Genomic DNA, 16,167 nt, shown 5'->3' on the forward strand with positions numbered 1-16,167 from the left:
ACACTATAAGTAATTATACTCTTCACTGAAAAGGTTGATAGCCCTCAAACCCCTAAAGAACCCTTTCTGCTGATGCGTCCTCAAACTGAGGGCCCTCAACAAGGACCAGCACAATTTGTACATGAGACAGGTGGTACAGGTAAGAAGTAACTGGGACCACTGGAGCACGCTTCAGTTAACCCCACCAAGGCACTGATGGTTGACTATCCTCAGAATTATGCAGAGGAGACAAAGGAGAAAAGGGTGTGAATGTATTTAACTTTTAAAACCCAAAATTCATTACACACAAGCCCTTCTGTACATGTAAATAGTTAATCTAAAAATTAAAACAATTTCCTTTATGTACATATGATGTATAAATTGACCAATCAGGACATGATGACATCATTTCACTGTATATGGGAATTTGCAGATGTGGGTGACTAATGCTGCCACATGCGCACTAAATCACTACTTAAAAAGCCATACATACATTTCCACTGGATACTGAATCCGAGAATTATTTATGATGAAGGAACCGGTCAATTTCATATTGGTTTTATACTCAAGGAGAAAGTCGTCCAACAGCTCTACTTTGAAAACAATGAAGCCCCTGTGTTAAGCCGAAGCCCCACCTAGAATGGTGTAGGACAGACATTGATCCCTCATTAGAAACGGTGGCAGACTACATTTATAGTATTGCAATAGATTGTCAGCTTGCGAGCAAGGCCCTCTTTACCTAATGTAAGGGTTCATCTTGGTATAGGAATTCTGAATATGCGTATTGGGAAAAATGCAGCGCAAACTGTTGAAGAATATAAATAATAATAAAAACATTCTTTGTCCTAAGCGACCTCTCCAATTGAAGACCAGCACAGTACCAGTAATTTTACCTCCGCACATTTCTGCCCAATCTGGACAAAAGCTACACTGTCAGCTCTGCTGGGAAAACCATTTGCCAAGTCAGAGCCAGTCCCAGGCTGCAATTAGGATGATTGCTTCTTTTAAGCATTGGCAAGCAGTGCTTGGATTAACCCCATACCAAGCCCTCTCTGTATCAAACCAAACCCAGCATATGTAGCAACAGCCCTTAAAGGAAACTTTGTTTTTATCTTTGGCAAACTATGTACAGTATATGCAGTATTATGAGCACAATGGCTTTTTTCACTTCAGTGTTAGTGTGAATCGCAGTGTTAAATGCAGAGGTACACCTAGTATTAAGAAATACCAGCAGGGGTGAAATAAATGCAGTGATTTCCAAGCCACACCAGGAAATGATTGTGGCTCCCTGGCTCATCCTCACTGCTCGGATGGTCTATTAGGAGGGCACCGATCACCGAATTCCCGGCTCCTCCACACCGGATCTCCCTGCCTCCTGCACGACCCTCATTCCGACACATGGCTTGTTACTGCAGGGATGGGCGCTGCAAATGCAACAAGGAGGGGGATGAACTTGCCCCCCACCCTGGAAGGCACATTGAGGCCACCCACGGAGCATCTGCCCCACTAACTCACATAATGCTTGTTGGGGCTGCGTCTCTTCTGCACGTCCTGCACACACACTTCTACAATGCTTCTCCTGGGCATGGCTCTTGTCTCCGGCTTCACACAAAAGGCAGATCGGAGGCTCGGGCTTTCTTTCTGGGTGGTCGAGACCCTTCCAACATCCAGCTGGGTGATAAGATATGGTAGCCAGTCCTATGTGTTGGCAAATGGCTATAAGAAGCAGGAGCCACCGAAGAGCCGAAGCTGCACAGGGTCCAGGTTCTCTGGGGCTACTTTCATAGCTTAAGGTCTCTGCTCTCTCTCAGTTTGAGGAGGGCTCATTACTTAATCCCAGCCCTACAGGGGCGGATCGGTGGAGAGAAGGAGGCAAGGGAGAGAGAGTGAATGTCTGACAGTGAATACGTTTGTGTGTATGTATATATGTATGTGTATATCTCTATCTATCGATCTATCTATCTATCTATCTATCTATTTTTATAACTATATATATATATATATAACTATATATATATATATGTGTGTGTGTGTACATATATATATATATATATATGTATGTATATATATGTATGTATATATAAATATATTCTATTATATTAATGTATTTTATATATATATAGATATAGATATATATATATATATATATCTATATATATATATATATATTATATTCAGCCTATAGCCTGTTGCGTGTCCCCCTGGTGGCTGTAAGTGGAATAGCAAATGAGATCCACAATAAAGCGTCAATCATATGTTTACAATATATCAAATCCATAGCCATATACATTTTAACACTTATTTTTAATTTGTAATGTTTTATCAAACGTTATGATAGACAGGGTACATATAAGTGTGTATATTGTACAAATGTGCAATATATATATATTCATATATATACATATTATATACATATTGTACGTTTGTCAGAATAATTTCATTTTTTCTTTTTGTTTTTTTTATCTAGAAATTTATTAATTTGTCCAAACACAACATTACAACATTATCTAATGACAATCGGAAATTATCCAATGAAGAGATTCATGCATGTATTTTATGGGAATACGTGTCAAGATATCACAGTCTGTTCATAGCGTAAGATCTCCAGGACAGTTCTAAGATATCGTTACACTCCACTTTTTATTCCTATGGATGGCCTGATAGTTGCAAACTGACACAAATCTTCCCGTGAGATAAGTGTTCCATTGTATAGAACTATTGCAAGGTTATAGGATGATCTTTAAGATAGGGTGGTTGCTTTATTTTCCACCTGCAATGGGCTATTTTATCAGGAAATACAATATAATTAGCACATTTTCACTAGGGGTGAGGTGTGTTCTTCAGAAACAGCCTTAAAATGGCCATTCTTGCTGCAAAAGTTTCATTTATTTGTCTGCTTAATAATATCATAAATTTGGGGATATGCAAGCTCCCCGCATTCACCTGGCCTGCCGCTCCAGCCATAATGTGTGGCCGCCAGCTACGCGAGCATAAAGAGATAATGTTCGACCTTGCGTATGCAGCTGATGGACTCATTTACGTCATCAGAAGGCCGCTGGTCTTAAAATTCTTGAGAAAGTCTCATTGAGACCCGAAACGTTGGACCTTCACCAAGTCAATAAATTTTATAAAAAGAAGACCCGCTCAGTGCATCAACTTTATTTTCTATATATATAAATAATAAATAATTAGTACACTAAAAAAAGATATACTTACCTCAGAAAGGATGAGGGAGTGGAAAGGCTGCCCGCGGGCTGCAGCAGGAAGAGGGAGGAGCAATCAGAGAAAAACTTTATTCAGCTCCCACTTTGCGGTCGGGGAGTAATACTAAAGTACATGCCGGACCGGAGGCTGCCTGATGGCCCTGATTGTTGCGGCCGCGGTCCTGACAGCCTGCGGCTCGCGGATTGCCGCTAGAATGTGTAAGGCAGCCCCAGGAAAGTGAAATTTTCCCGGTATGCCTCCAGCCCGGCCCTGACCCTCTGCGACCCACCGAAGACAGGGCCGCGACCCATGAGTTGAGAACCACTGGTCTAGAGGGAGTTTAAACTAAAATAAACTTTATTGAGGGTTTATATTATGGCTTAAGCCTTTCTAGTCCCATTTCATCTGTGTTGTACAGTCCCTTTCAGAGGAGGTATTTTTTCTCTGTTCTCTGAGGGAGATCAATAAAAAGGTATTTGATCCATGCATGCACAAGAGACAGGTTATCTTGAAACAGGTCAAATCCAATCTGGATTAAAAATGTGAATTTAAATCAGATCTTCAATCAAATCTACCCATCACATTTTAATAACATATCGCTGGTATGCCCACCATAATTTTAGTGCATCTGTTGCATACACGCATCAAGCGAACTTAGTAGTACAACAAGATTCCACACTGATAAACTCAGACCTATTAACATATAGACTTTGCATGGATGGTGATTCAGGACATGTATTCATGTAAAGGTGCTATGCAGATATAAGCATTGTCCACAGTGCATGGTGGAGGGGAAGACACCCCTTCAATTGTTCTGGCTTTGTATGTTTGCATAGGCCTTGTTGGGACCACTTAGTCAAAAGAAAGTACCTACACAAAGGGTGCATTTGAAGATGCTTGGTACCTAATATGTTATGAGTTATTGAAGATGTTTGGAATGGAATGTGTTGTGTAAAAGGTTGTTCTCCAAGAACCACTGGTGAGGGAGAACAGGATTTGGTACATCCACAACCTGCTAAGGGACAATCCTTTTTTTTATGGATAGTCTAGAAGAGGACTAGTCTCACGCCCCCTCTTCCACCCTGTGTATACCCCCAGTCCAGACCCCCTCATACGCCACTCCATGGATTTTACGGATACTAAAATAAGTTTCCAGTTAAACCCCTCCTCTAGAGAAGAGGGTCACTGATCCTCTGATTAAGTCTGGGTTGCTTGCTTCCTCCCAAGGACTTGCTTGTACTCACAGTGAACCAGCAGAGATGGCTTCTTATGGTGTGCAAACATTAATGCATACGTGTAGAGCGTGTGAGTATATATTTAATGCATGTGTAGCACCAAAACAGGGCTCTGACCAACCTTAGTTTATGAACAGTGTATATTTGCAAATGACTGGTCATCTCAAGTGACATGTAAGTTGCATGATTATAGGCCCTGTTGGTCACAAGCAAGCGTACTTAAGTATGCTACATGCACAGACTGCAGTATGAATTTCTAAAATTAGGAATTGGATTTAACTAAATGTCTCCAAAACAATTAAACTAACAGAAAATATGCCACCTATAGTTAGATGTAATAAATTAATCCCATTATACTTAAAACAGTGGGGCAAAAGTCACACCGTAAATCAGTGCATTAAATGTAAAAGAGCTTTAAAATGTACTAGAGCACACTCTACTGGTCACAAATACAATAAAAAAAATACATTGCACATTTAACGAGCTTTTTCTGTAAAATACTGGTGACGTTAAAGGTAAAATCGAGAAGCACAAACAAACTACGGCAAAAATATTACAAATTAATCAAAATTATTATTATATTAATGATGTGAAGTAATCTGCAGTAGAAATCTTACATAAATATTCATAAGGACATCTTAGCATTTAGGGAAATAAAATAAAAGGTTCTCAAAGGAACACAGAGAAAATTAAGTAGGGGAAGGTAGAGAGCGCCAACTTATGACATGGTAGAAACGTACACTGACAGGAAGAAAAAATACAACAGCCTTATTTCACAAGTTACTTTATTTGAATCGTATTTACATTATACCGTGTTTTAACCCAAACGCAACCCTTATCAAATAATAGACTCTCTGTACACAATGTGGCGCAAACCATCTTTTATCAAAATATCATTGTCATAAAGACATCATATTTCACAAATATACTCTAGATTTTTTTTTCTAGTTTACAGCGCTGTTAACACTTTGGGTCAATAAAAAAGGAAAGAAGATAGAAAGTACATAGTGCACCTTGGTGAAGCTACAGTGATTACAAGGTTAAACCTTGTTTTAAAGATAAATGTGATGTTATAATTTAATGTTTACAAATAAAAATCTATGACTATATATATATATATATATATATATATATATATATATATATATCTATATCTATATATATATATCTATATATATATATATATATATCTATATATATCTATATATATATATATAGATATATATATAGATATATATAGATATATACACACTACAGTGTATGTTTACAACTGCAGTAAAATGCCTTTCCAATGTCCTCATTGTACCTTGGGGGTGTCAAAAATTAAAAAAAAGGAAAAATGTACTTTCCATGGCGATGTCTAATAATATCAGTTAACACCAAGAAAAAAAAAATTCAAAGAAAGCAATCAATGAGAATGAAATTATGACACAGGATTATCATTGAAGGCACAAGTAAATGTTATACCGTAGAATGCATATCAATACTGCGCAGGGCGGCTCACGCCAAGTTAACCAAGATGTTATAGTATTGTCCAGCCTTGGTTGGTTAAGCTTCCTACAGCAAAAATGTAATGAACGTGGCCCTTGAAATACAGACTGGCCAGCAGTCCACTCACATTAAATTGTTAGGCAAAAGTGCTCTTATTTATGTCATAAAATAAAATAATGTTACATCTTAATATTAGACGTGCTCTGCATTAGAATGTCATATTAAAAAAAAAGGTCTATATATTGCTTGGTCCCTTCTAATGTTTTTTTTATTATTTTTACAATTGTTTCTTTATACCAAGGCAAATAACGACAAGTCAGAATTGAAACAATGTACCAACCATTCACTCCGTACTTAGATGTTTCTAGTGAGGGGTTTCTGGATGGGGGGAGCATGGTGTATGGGGCTTGGGAAACATGTGTGTGCATTTTAATATGAAATGGCCCAATTGTGTGTTTCCAGTGTTCCTTTAGCGTGCCAAGGATATAACGCCTCCAAAGGGACCTAGAATGAAGACACGCAGTCTTATTTCGTTTATAACGCTAACAAAATAGAATATTGTTAAATCATATCGTTATTTTATAACTGATTTTCACATTTTAGAATTTACAGAAATAACAGAATTCTGTTAAACAACGTTTGGTTTGTTCACTGGTCGGCCAAAGCCTACGACGCCTCAGCAGAAGTGTAAGGATAGAATTTGGCAGGCTTGTGAGGAGACGCTGTTTGTGCTCCTGCTTCTTCACTCATTCGGAAGAACATCTCCTGTTCCTGCTTCTTTTGTTCTAGATCCTCCTCTAAAGCCTGTAGGAAACATAAAACATATTTTTATCATACACAAAACACTTGTAGTAAAAGCCTTTACCAAAAGATAAGTAAAGACTTAATCTATTTATTAGAATGGCACTTTATAATCAGCCTACTTTGCATACCTTCTTGCGGGGCCTAAGCTTCTCCCGCCAGTCTCTCAGCATCTGACCATGGCTTTCATCCAAGGCCTTCAGCTTCTGGGTCTCATGTTCTACTAAGAGGTGACACTTCTCGTTCTATGAACAAATAAACAAGTTGTAAAGACAACAGAGCTTTAAAATGATATTCAGGTTTTTAGTATAGCTGAGAAATATTAAATGCGATTGATTTTTTCGTTATTTCATACAATAGACAGGAGGCCTGTAGACAGAGAAACCAACTGTATGACACAGATGTACAATTATAAGGAGCTGTAAGCCGAGACTGCCAAGGAACATGGTACTCCAAAATAATAAAGCAGGGTTAAAAGCCTAGCTAGCATGAGCATTGTATCTCTAGAGGCAATCCCACCATAAACCCCCATCATCCTTCACCATGACCAAGTCACCTGAAGCTGCTGCAGTTCTCTGGCGTTGCTCTCGCACTCCGCCTGCATTTCCATCATCTGTTGCTCATGCTTCTGCTGCTGCAGCTGCCTCTCTGCTCTCTGACGCTTTTCCTCTTGCTGAGAAAACTAAAATAGAGGTGACACGGCTCCTCAAGCAGGTGAAGAATATCTATGGTTATTAAGTGCCCATTCACAGAGTCGTAGCTAGCTCCTTTCACACCCGAGGCAAGAATGGAAAATTGTGCCAGCTAGTTTTTTTGTTTGTTTTGTTTTTTTTTACAGAGGTTGCTTTATTTACACTGCCCTTACACACTACCTTTACACACACCTGTCTATAAACCCACATACACGCTGGCTTTACACATACCTGCCCATTAACACGCATATACACACGACTGCCCTTACACACACATATACACATACACTGCCCTTACACACACCTGCCCATTAATACGCATATACACATACGTTGGCCTTATACACGGGTTTAGACTTCACACATCAGCTTACAAACATACAAATACCTACACTGCCCATAGACACACATATACACACAAACACTGCCCTTACACACTCCTGTCCATTAACACGTATATACACATACACTGCAGTATCTCACAAAAGTGAGTACACCCCTCACATTTTTGTAAATATTTTATTATATCTTTTCATGTGACAACACTGAAGAAATTACACTCTGCTACAAGTAGTGAGTGTACAGCCTGTAAAACACTGAGTTGGAGTTGCTATTCTCCACTCATGTATCTTACTGGAGATAAGAGTAATAAAAGATACAAGATGGGAGGTGGCATTGCATTATCAATAGCTCAATCACAGCAGTCACCTGTTTTATCTTCTCTCTCTGTTCAGCAGCATTGCCACTTGAACTGATATGAAGACTCTTCTTGTAAATGGTCATTCGCGTCTTCCCTTCGCTCCTCTGTATCTTAGGGAGCCTGGCCTTCTCTTGTTGCTGCCGTAGCCGGAGCTGCTCCAGCATGCGCTGGTTATACCGCTGCATCTGTTCTTGCTCCTGGAAATTCAATACACATCACATTTTCTCTGAATTTATATTAACACAAAGTAACAGCTATCAGCATTTGTGACCTTTGTATATTAAGGCCAATACGAATCTTTTGAAAGATATTTTTTTCATCCTTTCCAGACATAGTTTGACATCTATAAGCCCTCTGCCACTCATACAGTTTAATAAAGCCTTGGTCAGAGATTTCTATTTCCATGTTTACACAACTCGCGGCACCTTCATTTATGTTTGGGGGAGCGCTCATAAGAAAAAGAACTTACTCATGTGTTTGAAGTTATATCTAATTATGGATCCCTAGGTGGCTCTTGACAACAAACCCATACAATGTCTCTCTAAGCACTGATTGTCAAGTTATGCATTGCTAAGGGATGGAAGACAAGAGTACCAGTTACAGAGAAGGTTCCCAACAAATCTGACTTTCAAACAGCAGCTCAGACTTATGACATTCACTAAACCTTTTGAAGTTATGGTCACCCCAGAATGTTTGGGATGGGAAGGGTATCACTTATTTATTTTCTAATCCCTTCTTTTTTGTACATTTGATTGCTGGAAAGCAGTGGTTGGTGCACAGAAAGATCTATAGCCTTAAAGGGATTTGGGAGGTGGAGCTCATATTTACCTACAGCGATGGGGACAATACAACAATCGGGAGGGTGGGGAGTTCTATGACTTTGAACTGTTTCTAGCACGGCAATTTTCTGATGATGACAAAGTACTCAGGATTGAGACATCTCTTGTAAATTGTTGCTTGGCCTCTACAGTATTTCTAACCAGCCATTAGAACTCACCAAAAAGCAGTTTACAAAACAAAAATGCTAAATGGTCATTTCTGATCGAGTGGCCTTTCAACCTTTACTCTACAAAAGACTCTGTAAACCCACAGAAGTACTTGGGAAGTTCTTGGAAATTATATACTTTGGTTAGTAGCAGTGGGCAACACACTGCAGGAGTTCCAAAGGTTTTATTGTGTAGAAAAATAGCATCAGAATACATTCTTCTAATTCCTTGAGAAAAGCTCCATACATAGTGACAATTGATAATACTTAAGCTAAAAAATTTGGAAGAATTACTAAGCCCAACAAAGGGGAATTTGCACTTTCACTGTACCTTGTCGTGCTTTCGCAGGAGTTCATGACGTTGTAGGAAGTACTGATCCTTCAGCTGCTGCTTTATCAGCTGGTGTTTTTCATGTAGGTGACGCTCTTCCAAATCCCAGATGAAGGCTTCTCTATCTGTGTGAAACACGGCAGCGATCAAGTGCCAGATTCGGTTCACGACATTGCAATTTAACTTGTAGAACTTGTAAATGTGGGCACTTTATAGGTAAAAACATATAGAACACACAAAGCAGGAACGTTTAAAGTCAACCCGTCATATTGCACAAATCCTGCACGTCACAGCATATATACATTTCATTAACACATCAGCCTAATCTTTACGGATACATCTTATCTCTAAGCCAGTGAAAGCAGGCACCTCTCCAGAGATACAACAACCTCATAAAAGCATTAAACAGCTATAAAACATGACACATTAACTTCAAATAATTCTAAAACAGTGGGGGGGACAATATGTCTGCTTCCCTTAACTTTACCTCTCAGAAGCTGCTGCTTCTTATTCAGAAACTCCCGCTCTTTGTTATATATCTCTGTCTTATTCTCCACAGTTATTGCCTTCATGGCCATGGTCAAATCCTCTTTCTGTTTGCGTAAAAACTGCTGTTCCTGCAATCAGAGAAACAAAATATCAAAACCATTTAGGTGATTAATCTATGCGACAAAAGAACCCAAGGCATCCAAGAAAATTGCCCACAACAACACTATTTTCCTCAAATTGCATCATAGAAAGTGTTAAGACAGCTAGACTGGGCATTGACCAAGCCCAATTGTACCAGATTGCAAGGGAGAAGGAGCCCTGTGCATGGTATAAACCCATCCACTAAAACTGCCTATGTCACAGTCTGCGTACCACCTGTATATGATGTCATATCCCGGCAATCTGCAGCAGCAGGTGATGCTGAGGACACAAGAGTGGATGTGCAAGTGGAAGGATCAACACTTTTCACATTGTGCCAACACAAGTGAATCAAACAAGCTGATCAATGGGCATCCAAGGCCTAAGTTTTGTTGGGTTTTTTTGCTTTATTTTTTTATGGAATAGCTGCAGTATTTATGCACGACAATACAACATCCCTGATCAGACACTTTCTAAAGAACACTTTCATTAAAACAAAAGGTTTATAAAAAGGATACTGAGGCTGAAATCAAGTAATCTTACTGTCTCTCTCATTCTACTGCTGGTGGTACTAGACTCAACACTATCTTCTACCACCTATCACATGTCTATAAATTGCAGCTATTCTACAAAAGAAGGTTTACCAGAAACAATTCAGCTTTCTGAGAAATGAACAAAGGAAGGAAATGTATGAGCCCCTTTGACTTAGCGGTTTTAATAAGAGCAATTAAAAAAAGATCAGAAAGGACCAGGTTATGTATTGTTTGCACAGGCCAAATGGAACAATAGCTGTACTGCCATTTTATTTTATATATATTTTTAACTGAATCGAGACAGGTGGGGCGGGACATTCTGTACAAGACTCACCTCTGTCTGCTTTTTCTGAGCAAATTCTTCCATTTTCAGCTTCATGCTTTCCCTACGTTGCTGCCTGGGCAGCTTCTCTACGGCCATCTTCACCTATAAAATGCATCAGACAAAGGGTTAATGCAAGCTTGCATGTGGACTGGGTTGTTACATTTCTGTCAGAAAAAAAACCCAGAATGAATTATATACTCTGACCAAATACGGTGGACCTTTTAGTGCATGTGAGACACAAAGGGCACCAGTTACCTCCTTCTTTATGAGCTTGAGATGATCTTGGAACTTGGCATACTCCCGCTCTTGATCAGTTCGGATACGCTTGGCTTCATCCCGTCTCCGTATGGTGTGCTCTTGCTCCATTTTTTCAATCTGCTGCTTCTGTTGTCTCTCAAGGATTTCCAACTCTGTGTCATAGAACTTCTTCTTGGCCTGTACATGGGAGAACAGAAGACACATATGGTAAACACACACGCACGCACTAACTCACAATTTAATAAAAGCTGCCAGGCTTAAGGCAAGAGATGTATAGGCCAAAGACAGTCTTCAAAATTTTGCTTTCTCTGAATTAAATAACTGAACTTTGTTCATTGTAAGTTTGTCAGGGAGCAATTATTTCTAAACCTATAGTAACTAAATTTGTCAAGTTCACTTTTATAAAAAGAAAAATATTTGAGATTCTCTATGACTTCACACAACGGCGAGTGTTACTGCCTCCAACATACGTTCATTTCTTGTTCAAAGCGGCGAATCATGTGCTCCAGCTGCAAATGGTGTTTGGCGGTCAGCTGAGCTTGGTTCCTGTGCGCCTCTTTCTGCAGCAGCCGCAACTCGCGCAGTTCCTGTCTCCTACAAGATACCAAATAACCAGACACGGAAACATGAGCGGATGGAGCCCAGTCCCGTACAGAAACACATCTCATCGGGAATCCTATGACACATTCTTACACCACTCTCTATAACCCATAAGAACAATCTGTCTGAAATGTGCTTATGAATGAATCTGACTGGTCAGTCACACAAATAATTCTGTTCCGTCTTACTGAATGACTCTCTGATTAAAACAAATTCTGTTAGTAACATCATACCTCAAGAATCGCATTTCTTCATCCTTTTTCTCGTCTTCACTTATGATTTTTGAGGTAGTAACGCTAACTTCCACTCCGTCCACGACAAACTTCCTTGTACGTTTCAAGGTTTTGTTTTGAAGTCGGGATTCCTGAGGCGAGGAGAAAGGACAATATATTATTACCTGCTGTTTGTTCTCCATCTCTTTCTAGTCAGTACAGCTTCTGAAAAACCACCAACCACCATTAGAGGGCGATCTTTATCAACAACTGAAATCAATTAGATGACTTCCACGTTGACCAGCCATCAGCGCTTTCTAAATAACACCTTATAAAATAAGGAAATACTGGAAATCAGGAAAATTGACCATTCAAGCCTTTGTAAACAAAAGACCCATAAGTTTGAGCTTTAAGCTTAAGAAATGCTTTTCCATCACCACAGTTTGAGCTCAGCAGCAAAACTGCTGTTGTTCGAGTTCAGTTGAACACCGCAACCATTCATAAGTTCACTGATGGGCCCATGAGCTACAATTACCTTCTCAGATATAGCCGCATTAGTCCAAAAGGTGCTCTCAGATTTGATATTTTTCCCACGTTGGCCTAATAAACTGTGTAGGAGTCGTCACATAAGCTTTTGGGACCCCCATGTCGCTTCTTCTTCACTCTGAAGAAGAGAGCTCTGAGGTCCAGAAAGCTTGTATGACTACATCTTTCTCTATGCTGACTGAATAAAAGTTATCCACTTCAACTAAGAACACCAACTTCTAAGGGCACTGAACATGCTCTGTATACTTAACTAATTCTCATGCCTTTTATATCACATTTCTTAACCCCTTGATGACAATTGACGGTCCGGGCATGTCACACGAAAACAAACGGTTTACAACAATTGATGTGCCAGGAACGTCATGACTTTAAACGGGTACAGAAAGTGATCTGGCCCCTCCCTCCGGACGCCATTTAAAAAAAGTTTATGATGCTATCAAAATAATGACATCTAAAAAAAGCCCTTCTTGTCCTGAAAAAAAAAAAAATAACCTGTGTGGGTACAATAAACAGAGGGTACAAAAAATATAATCAGCCATTGTCACGAAGGGGTTAACCTGAGGAAGAAATACCCCTTTTGTAGTTTATGCAACTATTACATATAGAAAATGTCATTTCACCCTATTAGGCTGAAATAAAAAAAATTTCCGCATGTTGTTGGCCTGTACATAATTCCTGGACCACGAGTCGCTATGGAGAAGGGTGCAGGGTATTGCAGTTGCTGGGACAACTTGAGAGACTATTATTATATTAATAGAAAAGGTCCCAATTATGTCCTGGCATGGAAAAGATAAGCAATAATCATGAATGATCATAACGTTTTAGTAAATAGGATAGAAGAATCAGGAAGATGTAATATTGTGGAGAACGATGCCAGCACGCAAAAATCAATCATTAACAGATGTAAACAGGACAAAAACTAACTAATGGCAAGACACCAAGGTATGTAGAACTAAACATTAAACATATTGAATATTTGCCCTCATGACTAGTACACCGGGAATCATTCCGCACCCCCTACGCAAACAGAGTCAGGCTTCCCTCTCAAGATAAATAAATATAATAGGAAACAAGTGGTTTCGCAATATTTAAGCGCTTTCTAAACATTACAGGTTTCTGCGTACAGCTGCGGCACGTTTGCAGGAAATCCTGTCGTGTCTCAGCTGCTGGTGAAACAGGTAGTTTAAGAGGCTATAAGATTCAGCAGCACCAGAACAAGTGGAAAAGGGCAGGCGGAAACGAACTGTTTATGTTTGGAGGAAACCGACACTTCTTGAGAAGTCCGTGGAACTTAACATTCACTTGAGATCTGTGGCAACAGTGCCCTATCAACTAGTCACCTGCCCTGGAGGCCTCTATTTTCTTCTCAATGGAAGCTGTCGCTAAAGGGAACAGGGAGGAATAACAATGCAGAACCCTTTCCCCATGGTATACATATGACATGGGTTTTTAAACATATTTACTATAAACAAACAGTATTACATAGTTATGTTTTGTGCACTCAACTGTGAAACGTAGAGTTGAGGACCAAATTCAGTTGCTTATCAGATTTTACTAGATGGTACTTCTCTCCAAGCATTATACATACAATTGTCTTCTTAAACCTGTTAGGTTAGCAGACCTCATGATGACAAACACTGACATGGCAACAGAAGGTTGATCAAACCATCCAGCACCAAGAACAGCCTGTGCGTTTCATAGGTAGCTTCCCATTGTGTAGTGACAGGTCATGATGCAATAGCATGGACAGCTCACTACAATCCTTCAATCTTTTTGATAGCCGGTAGTTCCTATTTAGCATCCTGAACCTCTTTACAAGCGTTTTCCTCTATCTGCAAACCATTGTCCACGCTGTGAATATGCCACCCCTCGCCCTCGATCTATACCAGGCACTCCAGGCTGCAGAAGAGCTGTTGGTATTTTGTATTAAACATTAAAAGGAATCCGAATCTAAAAGGCTGCCCAGAAACACCCCATGTCCAATAAAAATAATTGCCGTGATCACGCACAGGACTAAAGCACAGAGCTGATGTTTGCCAAATGGAAGGAATCCAGAACAGACCAAAGGGTAAGTGAAGAGGTTAAAGGGACTGTTGACTTAACCACGGGTGTTTAAGGACATTCTATCAGAAGCAAAGTGACCCCTCTGCAGAATATGTAACATTATAACGGGGGTCTGGGATACTATAAAAATATGAGCATAGATAACAACAAAATGACCCAAGCACAGCATGGAGATACAGGAGGTTCATAAGGCCAAGAAAGTAATTAGTACACAGCTTCTAAAACAGCATCAAGTGAAGATTCTTCAAATATTAAAAAATATATTTAAAATATATCCTATTCTGAGTAAATGGCAAATCGTTAATCGAGTTGTACTGACCAAACATTTGCTATTGATTCACGCCGCAAAAGGTGTTACCAGCATTTCCTATGTGAAACTTAAACAAAACATCACGAGAAGAACATATATAGTTTAAGAAAAAAAATGTAGATTTTTTTTGTGGAAGAAAAAAAAATCCAACATTTTGTGATTATAGCCATTATGCACAAAAGTGTAAGGAACTAAAATCACTGATTTGCGATGAAATCAGCAACAGAAAACCTCCTTACCCTGACAGATAGAGAGCCGGTTTCTTTGTTGATAGAGAAATCAGCAGACAAATTCATGGTGAGGTCCATACTGTCGGAGGCAGAGTTACTGCCTGAATCTGAATCCCTCTTGGATCGTGTACTAAAAGAACGTCCAGTTGCGTCAAAGCTTCCATTGGGAACTAGTTCCACAGAGAGACGGTCAGAGAAGCTGCTCTTTGGCCTGTGTCCTGTGACCGATGTGAGATCCTGACTGTATGGCCTGTTCTGGCTGGACTTCTCTGCCATGGAGTCCCTCTTGTGGTCCAAGTTGTTAACAAGTGGGTTGACAATGATGATGTCAGGCTTATCATCAACAGGGGGTAGATTCTGTACACGGTCCTCCAGAGAGCTTTTTTCTATTTTATCTGATCCGCTGCTTGAACCTCGCTCATTCTGCTTCTCTGTGCTTGACACCTCTAAGTCTGTATGAGGTTTTATGCCATTCCTCACAGGTTCCTCAGGAACGTCCTTGGCTTTGTCGACCTCAAATGAGTATTTGCTATCATCCTTCTTATTTCTAGGTGGCTACAATATAAGGCAAAAATACATTGTTACATACACACAAAACACATTCATAAATAAAACACTAAACTAAAAAAATAAGCCCTGATTCCATGCACTCATTTCAATATGGCCATGTCTAAAGATGACCCTGCTCAAAAAACCTACATTGCCACATTTTCACAAATTACAGGAAATAGGGAAACTCTGTAACAAAATATTCCTGTGTTACCAGGTATGTTATATTTTATTTTTCATAAAACAACTCCATGCATCAACTTACAGAAAGTGGATCTGGTGAGACCTCCTCTTCTACTTCCCCATTATCCTGGATTTCATCCAAAACATCTGCCTTGGCTTCTGCCACTAGATCCCGCAGTGGTTTGTTACTGGTGACTTTATTCACAAATGGATGCTGCAAACACAGACAGGAATGAATGAGATTTACAATCAGCCAGAGTTTTGGGTGTCTAAACACACATTAGCTGAGCAAGATCACAAGAGTGATAACGT

General features: G+C 39.5%; 2 protein-coding genes across 2 annotated transcripts in view; both read right to left on the reverse strand.

The window, feature by feature from the left end:
- SH3PXD2B (SH3 and PX domains 2B) overlaps positions 1-1,780 on the reverse strand; it is a 66,675-nt gene extending 64,895 nt beyond the window's left edge. Inside the window, exon 1 of the mRNA XM_053464706.1 lies at positions 1,495-1,780. Coding sequence (XP_053320681.1) covers positions 1,495-1,566 — 72 coding nt within the window. The 5' untranslated portion in view covers positions 1,567-1,780. The remainder of the gene's footprint in view (positions 1-1,494) is intronic.
- A 4,036-nt stretch (positions 1,781-5,816) lies between these two features.
- STK10 (serine/threonine kinase 10) overlaps positions 5,817-16,167 on the reverse strand; it is a 47,125-nt gene continuing 36,774 nt past the window's right edge. The window contains exons 8-19 of the mRNA XM_053464705.1: positions 15,938-16,069; positions 15,133-15,678; positions 11,995-12,125; positions 11,632-11,755; positions 11,159-11,338; positions 10,913-11,005; positions 9,906-10,035; positions 9,419-9,543; positions 8,111-8,299; positions 7,267-7,392; positions 6,842-6,955; positions 5,817-6,713 (exon numbers count right to left, since the gene is read on the reverse strand). Of these exons, the coding sequence (XP_053320680.1) occupies positions 6,576-6,713; positions 6,842-6,955; positions 7,267-7,392; positions 8,111-8,299; positions 9,419-9,543; positions 9,906-10,035; positions 10,913-11,005; positions 11,159-11,338; positions 11,632-11,755; positions 11,995-12,125; positions 15,133-15,678; positions 15,938-16,069 (2,028 nt within the window). The 3' untranslated portion in view covers positions 5,817-6,575. The remainder of the gene's footprint in view (positions 6,714-6,841; positions 6,956-7,266; positions 7,393-8,110; positions 8,300-9,418; positions 9,544-9,905; positions 10,036-10,912; positions 11,006-11,158; positions 11,339-11,631; positions 11,756-11,994; positions 12,126-15,132; positions 15,679-15,937; positions 16,070-16,167) is intronic.

Source organism: Spea bombifrons, chromosome 4, assembly GCF_027358695.1.
Source record: "Spea bombifrons isolate aSpeBom1 chromosome 4, aSpeBom1.2.pri, whole genome shotgun sequence".
NCBI classification, from domain to species: Eukaryota; Metazoa; Chordata; class Amphibia; order Anura; family Pelobatidae; genus Spea; species Spea bombifrons.